General features: G+C 43.3%; 1 protein-coding gene across 6 annotated transcripts in view; it reads left to right on the top strand.

The window, feature by feature from the left end:
* The window catches only part of TANC1 (tetratricopeptide repeat, ankyrin repeat and coiled-coil containing 1), a 251,103-nt gene that overhangs the window by 179,609 nt on the left and 58,480 nt on the right, over window positions 1-13,014 (top strand). For 5 of the 6 annotated variants that reach the window (XM_057551173.1, XM_057551172.1, XM_057551174.1 and 2 more), the window contains 4 exons: window positions 2,096-2,359; window positions 9,640-9,762; window positions 10,580-10,861; window positions 11,636-11,793. In XM_057551173.1, the coding sequence (XP_057407156.1) occupies window positions 2,096-2,359; window positions 9,640-9,762; window positions 10,580-10,861; window positions 11,636-11,793 (827 nt within the window). The remainder of the gene's footprint in view (window positions 1-2,095; window positions 2,360-9,639; window positions 9,763-10,579; window positions 10,862-11,635; window positions 11,794-13,014) is intronic. The other variant, XM_057551176.1, reaches the window with a different exon arrangement.

The following is a 13,014-nucleotide window of genomic DNA, read 5'->3' on the forward strand; positions in this document are numbered from 1 at the left end:
TATTTATGGCTGTGTTGGGTCTTCGTTTCTGTGCGAGGGCTTTCTCTAGTTACGGCAAGTGGGGGCCACTCTTCATCGCGATGCGCGGGCCTCTCACTATCACGGCCTGTCTTGTTGCGGAGCACAAGCTCCAGACGCGCAGGCTCAGTAGTTGTGGCTTCACGGGCCTAGTTGCTCTGTGGCATGTGGGATCTTCCCAGACCAGGGCTCGAACCCATGTCCCCTGCATTGGCAGGCAGACTCTCAACCACTGCGCCACCAGGGAAGCCCTGAGCACTGGACTTTTAAATGAAAGTTTGGAACACAGGCACAGCTTATTAATAAGGTTATCATTAGTAACTAATTACCATTGAGGCAATAATCTCATTAATAAATTAGAGTATTCCTGTGATGCCCTTAGCACAATCCGTGATATATACAGTAACCTTCAATAAATATCAACTGCTGCTATTACTACCACCACCTGCATTTTTAGGATGGAAGGAGTCATACTTAATATACGTATGCTCATATGAATGATCCATTTAAAAAACACACAATGAAGACTGTGATCGATTCCAAATAGATGGAGAGATTAGTATTAATACGCCTGCTAGAAAACTTGGAAATGCTGGGAGTAATGACAGGTACCCTAAAGATGTGACAGGCCCATCTCAAATCAGCTTACACTTTGGTTAGAGACATAATGTCAACAATCCTGAACCAATAACAGTGAGATTGAATGTAGTTTGTTCATTTGCTCATTCGTTGGATAAGCAAACATTTACTGAGCACTGAGTATGTGCTCAGAAAAGGAAGGGATCAGCTCGTGGTGAATCCTCTAAGGAGGCTTCAGCATGTAGAAGGGATTTTTAAACGGGGAGATAAGCAGTGGGTGATAAGTCCAGGCTGGGGCAGCAGGAGCAAAGATAGTTTTAGAATTGTGACAGGATACCCTGCGGTCGGTCGCATCACAGGAGGAAATTGTTTTGTCCTTACTTCTAAACCATAAAGAGCATTGTAAAAATAAACAAAACAAAACCCCTTCAGACCCTTTGATCCTAGATAACAGACTGTGTTGGAGCTAATTCACCAGCCTGCTGATAAAGTGTGTATCATCGGGGTATGTTGAAGAAGCAGCTTAATCCAGGCAGCTGGGTCCTGAATGCCCTCTGACCTTGTGCACTCCTATTTAAGTCTTGCAGTTAAGGGCCTGAGCTGCTGGGATCCAAATAAAGATCAGAGGACCTGGCCTCTATTCTCAAGGACTCAAGCCAGTGTTGCTTGCAAGCGGATCACATATGGCTCAGCGTCTTTAAATCAGAAGTGGCTGTTTGTAGATTTGTGGAGTGAATGCTGCTGCTTTCCTTCATCATATTCGTCCTCTTTTGCCAAGATGTTTTTCCATCCTGCTTTTCTTAGAAGAGGTTAAATTTTAATTCTGCCGTCAAGTGTCCCTTCCCACGCTTGCGTATTCCCGGCGCTGGTTACGTAGAGGTTTCCATTCTAAGCTGCTAAAGGAATAAAGTCAAGTCAGCCTCTCTGGATCGTCTTGAACAGATGTTATAAAGTTTAATTCTAAGGATCAAATTTCTGTTTGACTTTATAATCATATTTTTGTTTTGTAGATTTTTCTCCTGCATCTTTTCTGTATTAGCTATTGTGCTGCCCTGCCCCCTCTCTTTATACACAAATGTTATTAATTTGGGAAAAATACTTAAAGGTTCAAGGGAATTTAATGAGATTTGAATTCTTTTGTGAGCAATTCATCTTTGTTAAAAGACAAGGCTATATCATTTCCAAATTACATAGATTTACTGTTAGCTCTCAGATACTTTTAGACAGCTTTTTCATTATCTTCTTATCAGAGTTTTCTTTTTCCTCCCCTGTAGAATGATTTAGCAGTTTATTTCCCCTGATAAGCAACATTCTTCTGATTTACTAAAATACACTGTATGAAACATACTTTGATAAAAATCTGTGCGGGCCAGAAAACTTTCCATTGATCATGGGGAAGGGTGTGTGCGTGTGTGTGTGCGCGCGCGTGTGTGTGTGAACTCTCAACAGCCCCATCAATTCCTGGCTTCCTTCAAAGTATTTTGGTCTCTCATTTCAGCCACAATTACAAGTTCATCCGAAAATGATGACCGGAGTGGCTCCAGTTTGGAATGGAATAAGGACGGAAGCCTAAGGTTAGGGGTACAGAAGGGAGTGCTTCATGACCGCAGGGCAGATAATTGCTCCCCAGTGGCAGAAGAGGAGCCCCCTGGGCCAGCGGAGAGTGTGCTGCCCAAAGCCGAAGCCTCAGTTGGAGATGGTCCGGTCCCTTATTCTCAGAGCTCCAGCTCGCTAATAATGCCACGGCCCAACTCAGTTGCAGGTAAGGCCACCTTCTCCCTGGAAGGGTGATCTCACTGGGTCTGAGGTGCCCCCTGCTCACTCTCTTCACTTGGGAATCTAATCCAGACACAGGCCAACCTTGTGATCATGGGTCAGGCCCTTACCTTTTGTAGGCCTTAGTTTACCCATCTGTAAACATGAGGGTAAACCCATATGTAAACATAAGGCTGCACTTAATGGTCTTTAAGTGACCCTTCCCCTCTGGAATTCTTTAAATCTAATATTTAGACGATATGGCTCTTTTTGTTTGAGGGAAGAAAGCACCAAGAACACTGTCCTTGTTTTTTGTTATTTTGAGCCGGAGTTAATTCAGGATTTACAGCTTGGTCAGTGGGAATTGTTGTTTAGAATGAGTTTGTTAATATAAGCTCAAAGAATTTCTAATCCAACTTTCAAACTAATTTTTTGTAATTGAGGCCCATCACATAGAAACGAGGTCCAATTTTTGTATAATTCAGTTTTAAGGGAGCTCACAGTTTAAAACATAAGCAGCAGGAAAGAGAGCTCTCCATCAAGGAAATGAAAATAGGTGAGACAGACCTGCCTTCAGCAAGATGTGGCAGCCAGAGCTGAGAAGAGAATGCAGAAGTGGTGACTGGTGCTGGCTGACTGGTCAGTGAGTGGTTGTGAGGCAGGGAGACTAGTTCTCAGTGGGTGGGGAAGGGAACTCGGCATCTGAGCTGTCGTGCCTGCTTTAAGGTCCCAAGTTTCTAAACTCAGTGCTCTTCTGTTGAATTTAGAAGAGGAACTTGTTTTGATCATTCTTTGTTACCAGTGAGGCGCTTTAAATTTCTCCTCTGCCAAGGCCTGGACCCAGGATCTTTCTTCCTACATCAAAGGATTTCTCTGTGATTTTATATTGCTCCTTTGGGGTGTGCCAGGCTGCTCTGGTTGTTATTGGGTGTGTTTTACAGTGGAACTCTGAAGCAGCTGATAAATAAATGGCCCTAATGGAAAAGTTCAGAGACACAACTCTTAATTCAGTTTCAAAGGGATTTGGCGTGCCTGCCAGAGGGAAGTACTGAGAGCTTTATGCGTATTGAGTGATGATTCTTCCAGAAGCTTTTGTGTCCTCCCACCACCCTCCCACTATCTACGGCATAACATGTTGCACCCAAGGCATTTTAGACCATTTTTACTTGGATATGATGAATGGTTCATTTGTATTATCCCATTACTTCATAGCTTTATTGACTTCAACAGAATAGCAAACTCATATTCAATTTAATGAAGCGATTTCAAAAATTAGGAAACACATTAATAAATTACTTTAACAGCGGTAAAAGGACCCCCCTTTCGGGTTATGTTTTCTGCTTGATGTTCTTTTATGTGGTTTCCTGCCAAGTGAAGTGACAGTGGGTATGAGCTGAGTGTTTCCAGGAGACTGCAGTGATTATAGAGCAGGCCTTTCTGATTTCTGCTGTGCTCATTCATTAGCATCTATGGATGCACTTGAACTGGACCTCCTGTGGAATTGGGAGGGTTTTACCTCTGGTGTTGAGCAGTGACTGCCTAGCCTGATGGGTTTGCTCATTTCTCCGTGTTGCATATTTTGTAAACTAAAAACATATTTTGGAAGGAAGTAGTATCGATTCTGCTAACAAGCTGGGAGTCTGGTAGATTCTTCATTGCCTACCCTCTTACCCCTAAAGCTGAACCTCAGTTAAGAGGGAATGCCAAGAGTTTTCAAGTATCGTTGAAAAGAATAAAAGACTCAGGTTATAGGCTATATGCAGTGCTGTTTATCTAGGGATTAGAAGGCAGGCTGCTACAAACAGGGCAGTAGGCAACGCTCAGTGTTCGAAGGATTGAAGTAAAATGGGAAGGACCGTATACTGAAATCTCTCGGAAGTGTTTGCATGTCAAGATCCACGTAAACACAGAGAAATTGCCGTTTGATAGGAAAGCTCTTTTGGTACGTGAGGGCAGAGTAAGGATTAGCAGGTGAAGGAAGGGTGATGCCAGCTTCCCCAAGGGACATGGTTCCCCTGGGGGGTGAGGATATGGAAACAAGTTCCTAAGGCTGCCTGCCTGTACTGTCACTGAGCCTGTTACAGAGAACTGGAGTTGTCGCTTCAGTGTTAACTGTCTCGTACAGTGAAATTTTTTGGTCAAAGATTATGAAAGTAAGTTGGCCAGCTATGGTGATTGTTTTGCTCTACAGAGATTTTTCTTTGTAAAAGCATTTGTTGAAGTGGAATTGATTTAGAAAGCTGCAGTCAGGTTATTACTGTATATGCCACATCAAAATGTATGACACGGACACCTTATTCCTTCATTAAAAAGCAGAATGAGAAGCCTTTAAAATGATATCTTGGATAATCCAGAAGTTGGGTAATTGGGTTCTACCTGTTTTTAAAAATATTTGTTTATTTATTTATTTTGGCTGCGCTGGGTCTTAGTTGTGGCACGTGAGATCTTCGTTGTCGCATCTTTTGTTGTGGCATGGGGACTCTTTTCTTTTTTTAATATTTGAGTATTATTTTATTTTTTTATACAGCAGGTTCTTATTAATTATCCATTTTATATATATTAGTGTATACATGTCAATCCCAGTCTCCCAATTCATCCCACCACCACCACCCCTAACCCGCCCTGCTTTCCCCCCTTGGTGTTCATACATTTGTTCTCTACATCTGTGTCTCAATTTCTGCCCTGCAAACCAGTTCATCTGTACCATTTTTCTACGTTCCACATATATGCGTTAATATACGATACTTGTTTTTCTTTTTCTGGCTTACTTCACTCTGTATGACAGTCTCTAGATTCATCCACATCTCTACAAATGACCCAATTTCATTCCTTTTTATGGCTGAGTAATATTCCATTGTATATATGTACCACATCTTCTTTATCCATTCTCCTGTCGATGGGCATTTAGGTTGCTTCCATCACCTGGCTATTGTAAATAGTGCTGCAATGAACACTGGGGTGCATGTGTCTTTTTGAATTACGGTTTTCTCTGGGTATATGCCCAGTAGTGGAATTGCTGGGTCATATGGTAGTTCTATTTTTAGTTTTTTAAGGAACCTCCATACCGTTCTCCATAGTGGCTGTATCAATTTACATTCCCACCAACAGTGCAAGAGGGTTCCCTTTTCTCCACACCCTCTCCAGCATTTGTTGTTAGTAGATTTTCTGATGATGCCCATTCTAACTGGTGTGAGGTGATACCTCATTGTAGTTTTGATTTCCATTTCTCTAATAATTAGTGATTCTTTTTTTTTAAATTGGAGTATAATTGCTTTACAATGTTGTGTTAGTTTCCGCTTTACAGTGAAGTGAATCAGCTATATGTATACATATGTCCCTTCCCTCTTGGACCTCCCTCCCCCCCATCCCCCATCCCATCCACCTAGGTCATCACAAAGCACCAAGCTGAGCTCCCTGTGCTATACAGCAGGTTCCCACTAGCTATCTGTTTTACACATGGTAGTGTATTTATGTCAAACCTAATCTCCCAATTTGTCCAACCCTCCCCTTCCCCCTCTGGGTCCACATGTCCGTTCTCTATATCTACGTCTCTATTCCTGCCCTATAGATCGGTTCATCTGTACCATTTTTCTAGATTCCACATATATGCATTAATATACGATATTTGTTTTTCTCTTTTTGGCTTACTTCACTCTGTATGACAGTCTCTAGATTCATCCACATCTCTACAAATGACCCAATTTCATTCCTTTTTATGGCTGAGTAATATTCCATTGTATATATGTCCCACATCTTCTTTATGTATTCATCTGTCTTCAGACATATAGGTTGTTTTCATGTCCTGGCTATTGTAAATACTGCTGCAGTGAACATTTGGGGTGCATGTGTCTTTTTAAATTACGGTTTTCTCAGGGTATATGCCCAGTAGTGGGATTGCTGGGTCGTATGGTAGTTCTATTTTTAGTTTTTTAAGGAAGCTCCATACTGTTCTCCATAGTGGCTGTATCAATTTACATTCCCACCAACAGTGCAAGAGGGTTCCCTTTTCTTCACATCCTCTTTAGCATTTATTGTTTGTAGATTTTTTGATGATGGCCATTCTGACCGGTGTGAGGTGATACCTCTTTGTAGTTTTGATTTGCATTTCTCTAATAATTAGTGATGTTGAGCATCCTTTCGTGTGCCCCTTGGCCATCTGTATGTCCTCCTTGGAGAGATGTCTAGGTCTTCCGCCCATTTTTTGATTGGGTTATTTGTTTGTTTGTTTTTTTTATATTGAGCTCCATGAGCTGTTTGTATATTTTGGAGATTAATCCTTTGTCTGTTGCTTCATTTGCAAATATTTTCTCCCATTCTTAGTTGCAGTATGTGGGCTTCTTAGTTGCGGCATGCAGGATCTAGTTCCCCCACCAGGGATCCAACCCAGGCCCCCTGCATTGGGAGCGTGGAGTCTTACCCATTGGACCACCAGTGAAGTCCCTGGGTTCTACCTTTTGGACTATCTGTTTTTGTCTTTTGAAATTCTAAGTGAATCACAGAACACTGTGTTTAGTGTAGGAAACCAACAAGCAAAATTACCAGCCAATTTTCTTGAAACTCTAACTGGTAATTGCCCTGGACTTAATGGTATTTACCTTTGATAGGTTAATCCGTGGTGTTTCAACAGATGTTTCCCTTTGCTCAGCTTAGAGAAGTCTCCCTCTGCTTCTCCCTCCACCTACTCCACCCCCACCCCTTTTCCCCCCCAAAAAACCCTCTTTCCTGCAGCGTCTTAAAATGTACCTCTCACCCAGATGTTAGACACAATGTATGTATGCAGTGAGTATAAATTAATTATAATTAATTTAACTGTAGAGATAGATACTAGCAGTAGGTTTATTGCAGCATGAAATTATTGCTTCCTCTCTGATTTTTCTGGGCCCTGTATAGTGTTCAGGCTTTTGAAAGCACTGATTGTTAAATACCAGAAGCGAACTAGTTTTTGTAGTGTCCGAGCATCCGTAGGCACGTGTGAGAGGACAGCACGTCAGCCTGGTCACCTGATCAGCTGGGTGGGCGTCTCCTGGGCGCGGTGCTAAGCAGCTGCAGTGTCACTGCTGTTCCTATTCCATGCATCTCAGTGGCTGTGATGATACCTTAGAAAGCCGAGGGAGCTGGCAGCTGGTGGCTTGCAGCCCTGCTGAGCAGTGGTCCATTTCAAAGCAGCATATTCATGTTTTAAATAGAGCTCTGGAGTTGCTGGGGCCGCTCTGTTGCTTGCTTCAGAGCTGAAGCTGTGGTGACTGGATATCTGAAAAGAGGCATTTGAAACTCCACTGTCTTCTGCCTCTGTGTCAAACTAGGGCTTTTTTGCAACCCTTTCTTTGGCATGCCCTTCCTAGTCTCTTCTTCTTAAACCTTTCGGTTGCTACAAGATTATGAACTGGATGTCATGTTTTGACGGGTCAGGGTGGAAAGGCAAATGGGAAACCTTTGGAGGCTGCAGGCGTCTTTTTGCTCTCCGGGGCTGAAGCAGCAGCAGGTCAGGCAGTCGTGGCTCTTCCAGCTCTGAACTGAACCGGCTTGTGGATTGTTCTACCTCAGCCTTCAACATGTGCGTTTATTCACAGTGAGGCGTGCTGAGGAGGGGGGCATTTGCAGAGGCCCGAGTCAGAGTCCCAGGTCCCAGGTGGGAGCCTGGAAATACGTTCCAAGCTCTATTATTAGAGGGAACCAGGGTGATGGTTGTGGTCCTTGTGGCCCTCCGAGAAGTTTCACGTGCCCTGGTTGTGAAGGACCTGGAGAGAAGCTAGAGGTTGCCATTGGATTCCCATAATTTAGGCCCATTTGGAAGTCTTGCATAAGGAGTTAGCGGAATCTTTCTAACAGGAAAGATTTGGGTGGCATGTTGACATAATGTGTACAGGGTGTGTGAACTGGCTGTGGATATGCACTGAAGAAGCATCAGTGTGTGCTTTCTTAGAGTCAGGGTGTCTGATCTTTCTCCCTGGCCTGGGAAGGTGAGTAGGGCACGTGGTTGATTGCCCTTTGGAGACGGCAGCAAGAGGGGACACACCGTCACAGAGCCAGGCCGTGGGGCCACACAGGTGCCTGTTGAATGAAGGAGTGAGAGGAGGTGGTGCTACCAGTGAGGAAGAAAAGGACCGAGGCCTTAGGAGGGGAAGTAGGAAGGGCCTAGGTCGGGCAGGTGGTCCTGGTCGGTGGTCGGCAGCTGTGTCAGAGCCCGTGGGGTAGCCAGAGGGTTTTCAGCAGGCAGACGGCCCAACTTGACTTCTGTCCCTCCAAAGTTTGTTGCACTAATGATTTCACCAGTCCTCAGAAGTCTTAGCCCTGGGAATATGAGTCCCTCTCCCCCATCATTTACCCTCAAATGATATCTGTATTTTATCATCCTGTAAGATAATCATATGTCTAGGATTGTCAGTACTTTATAATTGGACTGCTTAACCCACAAACCAAATTAGGTTTAATGTTATTTAGATTTTTCTCATTGTGACCTAGGATGTGTATGTAAATAAGAGGAGGTTCCTTTATTTTTTTTTTTTAAGGCAAAAACATGTACTGTATATTTGCTTGAAAAATTTGCTAAGAATTAACAAAATTAGTTTGTACTGATTATTTTTATAATTGAACTGATGTATGCTTCAGTTAACGATCCTTAATGCTTTTTAACAGGTAGCTATGTGCTATGAGTCTTATTGATTTGATCAGAGGTAAATGTGATTACTTATTTTTAGAATTAAAAAAATGCATACATAGATGTAATATAGTGTAATATGTAGTCTATAATGTATACATAAAAATTTGAAGCTTTCTGATAAAGTCCACTCGGCTACTTTTACCACCAAAAGCTGACTTTTAGGGTTCTGAGCACTGTGGAATTGTCCGTGCAGAATCTGCTCACTTAGTTAACAAGGCTGGAATTCCAGCAACAGCAGAAGGCTCCCTGGAGCTGCAGAGAAGACAAGTCACTGTGCTGCGTGTTTGCAGTCAGTACTGAAGCTTTACTGAGTGACCCTCGATTGTCAGTTTTCTTCATAAAAATTTTTGGTGAGGTCTGTCTCTTTCCAGGAGTAATGGAGACTTCTGGCAACCATATCAACGTGACTTTGACTCAAGAATGAGGAGCACTTAGTTTTGTCCACTTTTCAGTTAACGACATTGCCGGAAAAATTAACTGGGGTGGGCAAACAAAACCAAAATCACCCTGAAGTAAATTTTGTTGAAAGCCTGAAATGAGTCGCTTAGTAATTTATAATTTATAGTAGTTTGGGTATGTTATTAAACTCAGCTTTGAAGAGACTAAACTTCAGTTTAATATTACAGCGACGAGCTCAACCAAATTGGAAGATCTGAGTTATTTAGACGGACAGAGAAATGCTCCCCTTCGGACATCAATTAGGTTACCATGGCACAATACGGCCAGAGGCAGGGCACAGGAAGTTAAAGGTATTTATCTTTGCATCCGCTGTGATCATGGCTATGATGAGCTCATTCACTAAACACGGAAAGCCTGTGGTAACCAGCATTCAAGCCAGCTGTATGCTATGATGTGTGTGTGCGAAAAGTTTATCTGTAAGGTGTGCTAGGAGGCCATCCTTAACAGTTTTGGGGCTTCTTCCTTATACTATGTGATGACCTTGCTTCTGGAGTTGAAAAACTATTCTGCAATACGTTGTTTTGAAGTGAGGAGTCCTTTAACACTCACTAGATTTTTTGGTCACCAACACAGAATCGGCTTTGTTACAGTTCCTTGGGCTGTATGGGCCACCTCCCGCTTCTACCTGTAGTGCACAGTTGGGTGGTCAATAATCTCACCATAAGGAGCACAGCACCACCACACCCAGATAAAAGCTGGGACTCTGTCTCCAGGGAAAATGCATTTCCATTTTATTCCTATAGGAGTGGAAGAAGCATGTCTTAAGTACTGTTTCAGATAAACTGATGAGACATGGTTTGGTCCCTTCACCACTTTCTCTAATCCTCTGTGTGTCTCTCTTGAGTCATGAGAATAACTTAGAAGCATGAAAGGACTAGAAAGTCATTTTAATAGGACCCTTTGTAAGGCCAATAGGGTACGATAAATGAGGTATTAGGAAGTATTACTAGAACCAAACTGGTAATATTAATACTTCCAGATCCCTTGTGTTGTAAAACCAAAGTCTATGCTCACAGTAACATACAAGCAATGATAAACTGAGTTTTTTAGTGTATAAAATTATGTCATTCTTCTAAAATAATGATCTTTTTTTTTTTTTTTTCTAAGCACGATTTGCTCCCTACAAGCCTCAAGACATTTTGTTGAAACCCCTGTTGTTCGAAGTACCGAGCATAACTACAGACTCTGTGTTTGTGGGAAGGGATTGGCTCTTTCACCAGATAGAAGAAAACTTGAGGAACACAGAACTGACAGAAAACAGAGGAGCAGTGGTTGTTGGAAACGTGGGCTTTGGGAAGACGGCGATCATTTCTAAGTTGGTGGCACTGAGCTGCCACGGAAGCCGCATGAGGCAGATTGCTTCCAACAGCCCCAGTTCATCACCGAAAAGTATGTCCATGTTTAACTGCTTGTCTAGTTTATTATATTACTGTAAGATAGATGGAGGAAATTGCTGTTTGGATAGACATAAATTCCCCATTTTCCTCAAGTTGTCCCAGCTGCTGTATCAGGTTTGCGATTGTATGCTGGAGAACTATCAATATTTATCTCTCATGGTCCTCTGCAGCTCTAACCTGGCGTGAGGCCAGCCCTCCCTGGTGTTCTCCCGACTGTCAGGCCTGTCCCTCTCTTGATGTGGGCAGTGAGGCCTGATCAGATGCTCTGGGGAATTCAGGGTCCTAAAACTGAGTGGGTTAGACTTCTGGCGCAGCAAGCCAGAAGGAGTCTGTGCAGAATTCGTTTGCACCCTGTTTTCCACAGCCTTTGTCTTCTATGCCAGATTTACCAAAAGTATAAAAACGAACCTAAAATCAGAAGGAGTAGCCAAATAGTTGACTATTCTTAGCTTACTTTATATGTAAAAGAAGAAAGTGTCTCTAACATGGTAAACAGGGACAAGTGAGCCAGGAAAGATTTTTTTTTTTTTTAACCAAAAGGAATGTAATAAAGGCAACCAGAAACAGCAGTTCTCCCGGGAGGGCACCTGGATGGTGGAAGACAGGGCTGAGAGAAGGAGCCTTGTATATCCCCATTTGGGCCTTTGCATTTGTTACCATGTTCACTCATTACCTGTTAAAATACTCTCTGGGTCCGACCAAGAAATATGTTCAATATTCCACCCTATCCTTGTTGTAAATAATGAAACTAGTCTCTTCGCTGCAGCTTCAGATTCCTCCCAGGATCTTCCTTTCACTCCATTGCTTTCACCAAGTTCTTCTACAAGTGGTATCAATGCAGCTAAATCCCCCCCTGGGTCTGGGTCTGATACTCCTGAGAACCAGAGACCAAGAGAGGATGCAGTGAAATACCTCGCTTCTAAGGTAATCTGCTCCTGCTCTACGGGAGCCTTCCAAAGAGAGAGGTTTGCTAGTTTGCCTTTTGAGAAATGAACTTTAAAAAGGGATCTTAAAACAGAGACAAGAGTTGCTTAATGCGAAAGTGTAGCTTTTGATAAAATTGTGGTAGAGTACGCCAAATAAAAGGTATTAATGAAAATTAGTATCTTAGGACACTGGCAGTAGACTTTTATTCCTCCTAAACAGTGGATTGAAAGAGTTCCTCAAAGCAGCCGGGGGTATCATTGCACTTGCCACAAATCCATCCTTATGAGCATGTGTCCTCCTTCATTTCATGTGAGAGCAGGAGATTGGGAGCCTTTAACCCAGTGACCCAGGCCTCCGTCCCACCTGCACTCTGTTGCCTAGAGCCGTTGGTTACATGTGTCTTTCTGTCAGAGGTTTCTTGTGATGTTGTGAGAGGCTTGGCCAATTTTCCCTTCCTAGATTCATGGTCAGTCATGATCCTTCTGAAATTTTCTATCTGCTTGACATCTGGCACAGGTTCATAAGCTGCCCTCCTGCGTTGAAGCGGTTACACCTCTCATTCCTGGTGAGCCACTTGGGTCTCCTGGGGCAGCAGTGGCGTGAGTTGGTGGAGCTGGAGAACCACCAGGGGTGGACAGCAGTGAGAAGCATCTAGTGAGGAGACCCCCTGGGGTGAGGTTGGTGCAGGGGAACTGAAAGGAATGCTTCTCTGCCCCAGATCCCTTCTCCTCGCTTCTGCTTCCCAGATGAGGGCCGTTCCTCACCCGGCATGGGCAGCCCTGATGCCCTGACCACTGATTCGGGGCAGTCCTCTGGTCATGAACGGGTGATCTGAGATGAGGGATGCAGTGCAGACTTCAAAGCCACCCCGTGACAGTGATTTTGCAAACCACTTTGTGACCCACAATATGAAATACGTGTTACACTAAACACCTGATACACACAGCATCACACACCCAACTGAAGAAAAAGCATTATAAGACTACACTTATTCTTACATCCTATAAAATTCACTGTATTAAATTAAAAAAAAAAAAAAAACCTTTATGGCTCCAAATTGGTTTCGTCACCCACTGTTGGATTGCCAGACACCATGCTAGGTGGGCTGTGGTGCTAGCTCATTGGTGGTTCGTACAGGCTCACAGGTCCTCTTGCGTTGCAGCTGACCTCTGTCCAGGTGAGAGGCGAAGAGCAGTCAGCTTTCCTCTTGAGTGTCGA

This window comes from Balaenoptera acutorostrata, chromosome 8, assembly GCF_949987535.1.
Source record: "Balaenoptera acutorostrata chromosome 8, mBalAcu1.1, whole genome shotgun sequence".
Lineage (NCBI taxonomy): Eukaryota > Metazoa > Chordata > Mammalia > Artiodactyla > Balaenopteridae > Balaenoptera > Balaenoptera acutorostrata.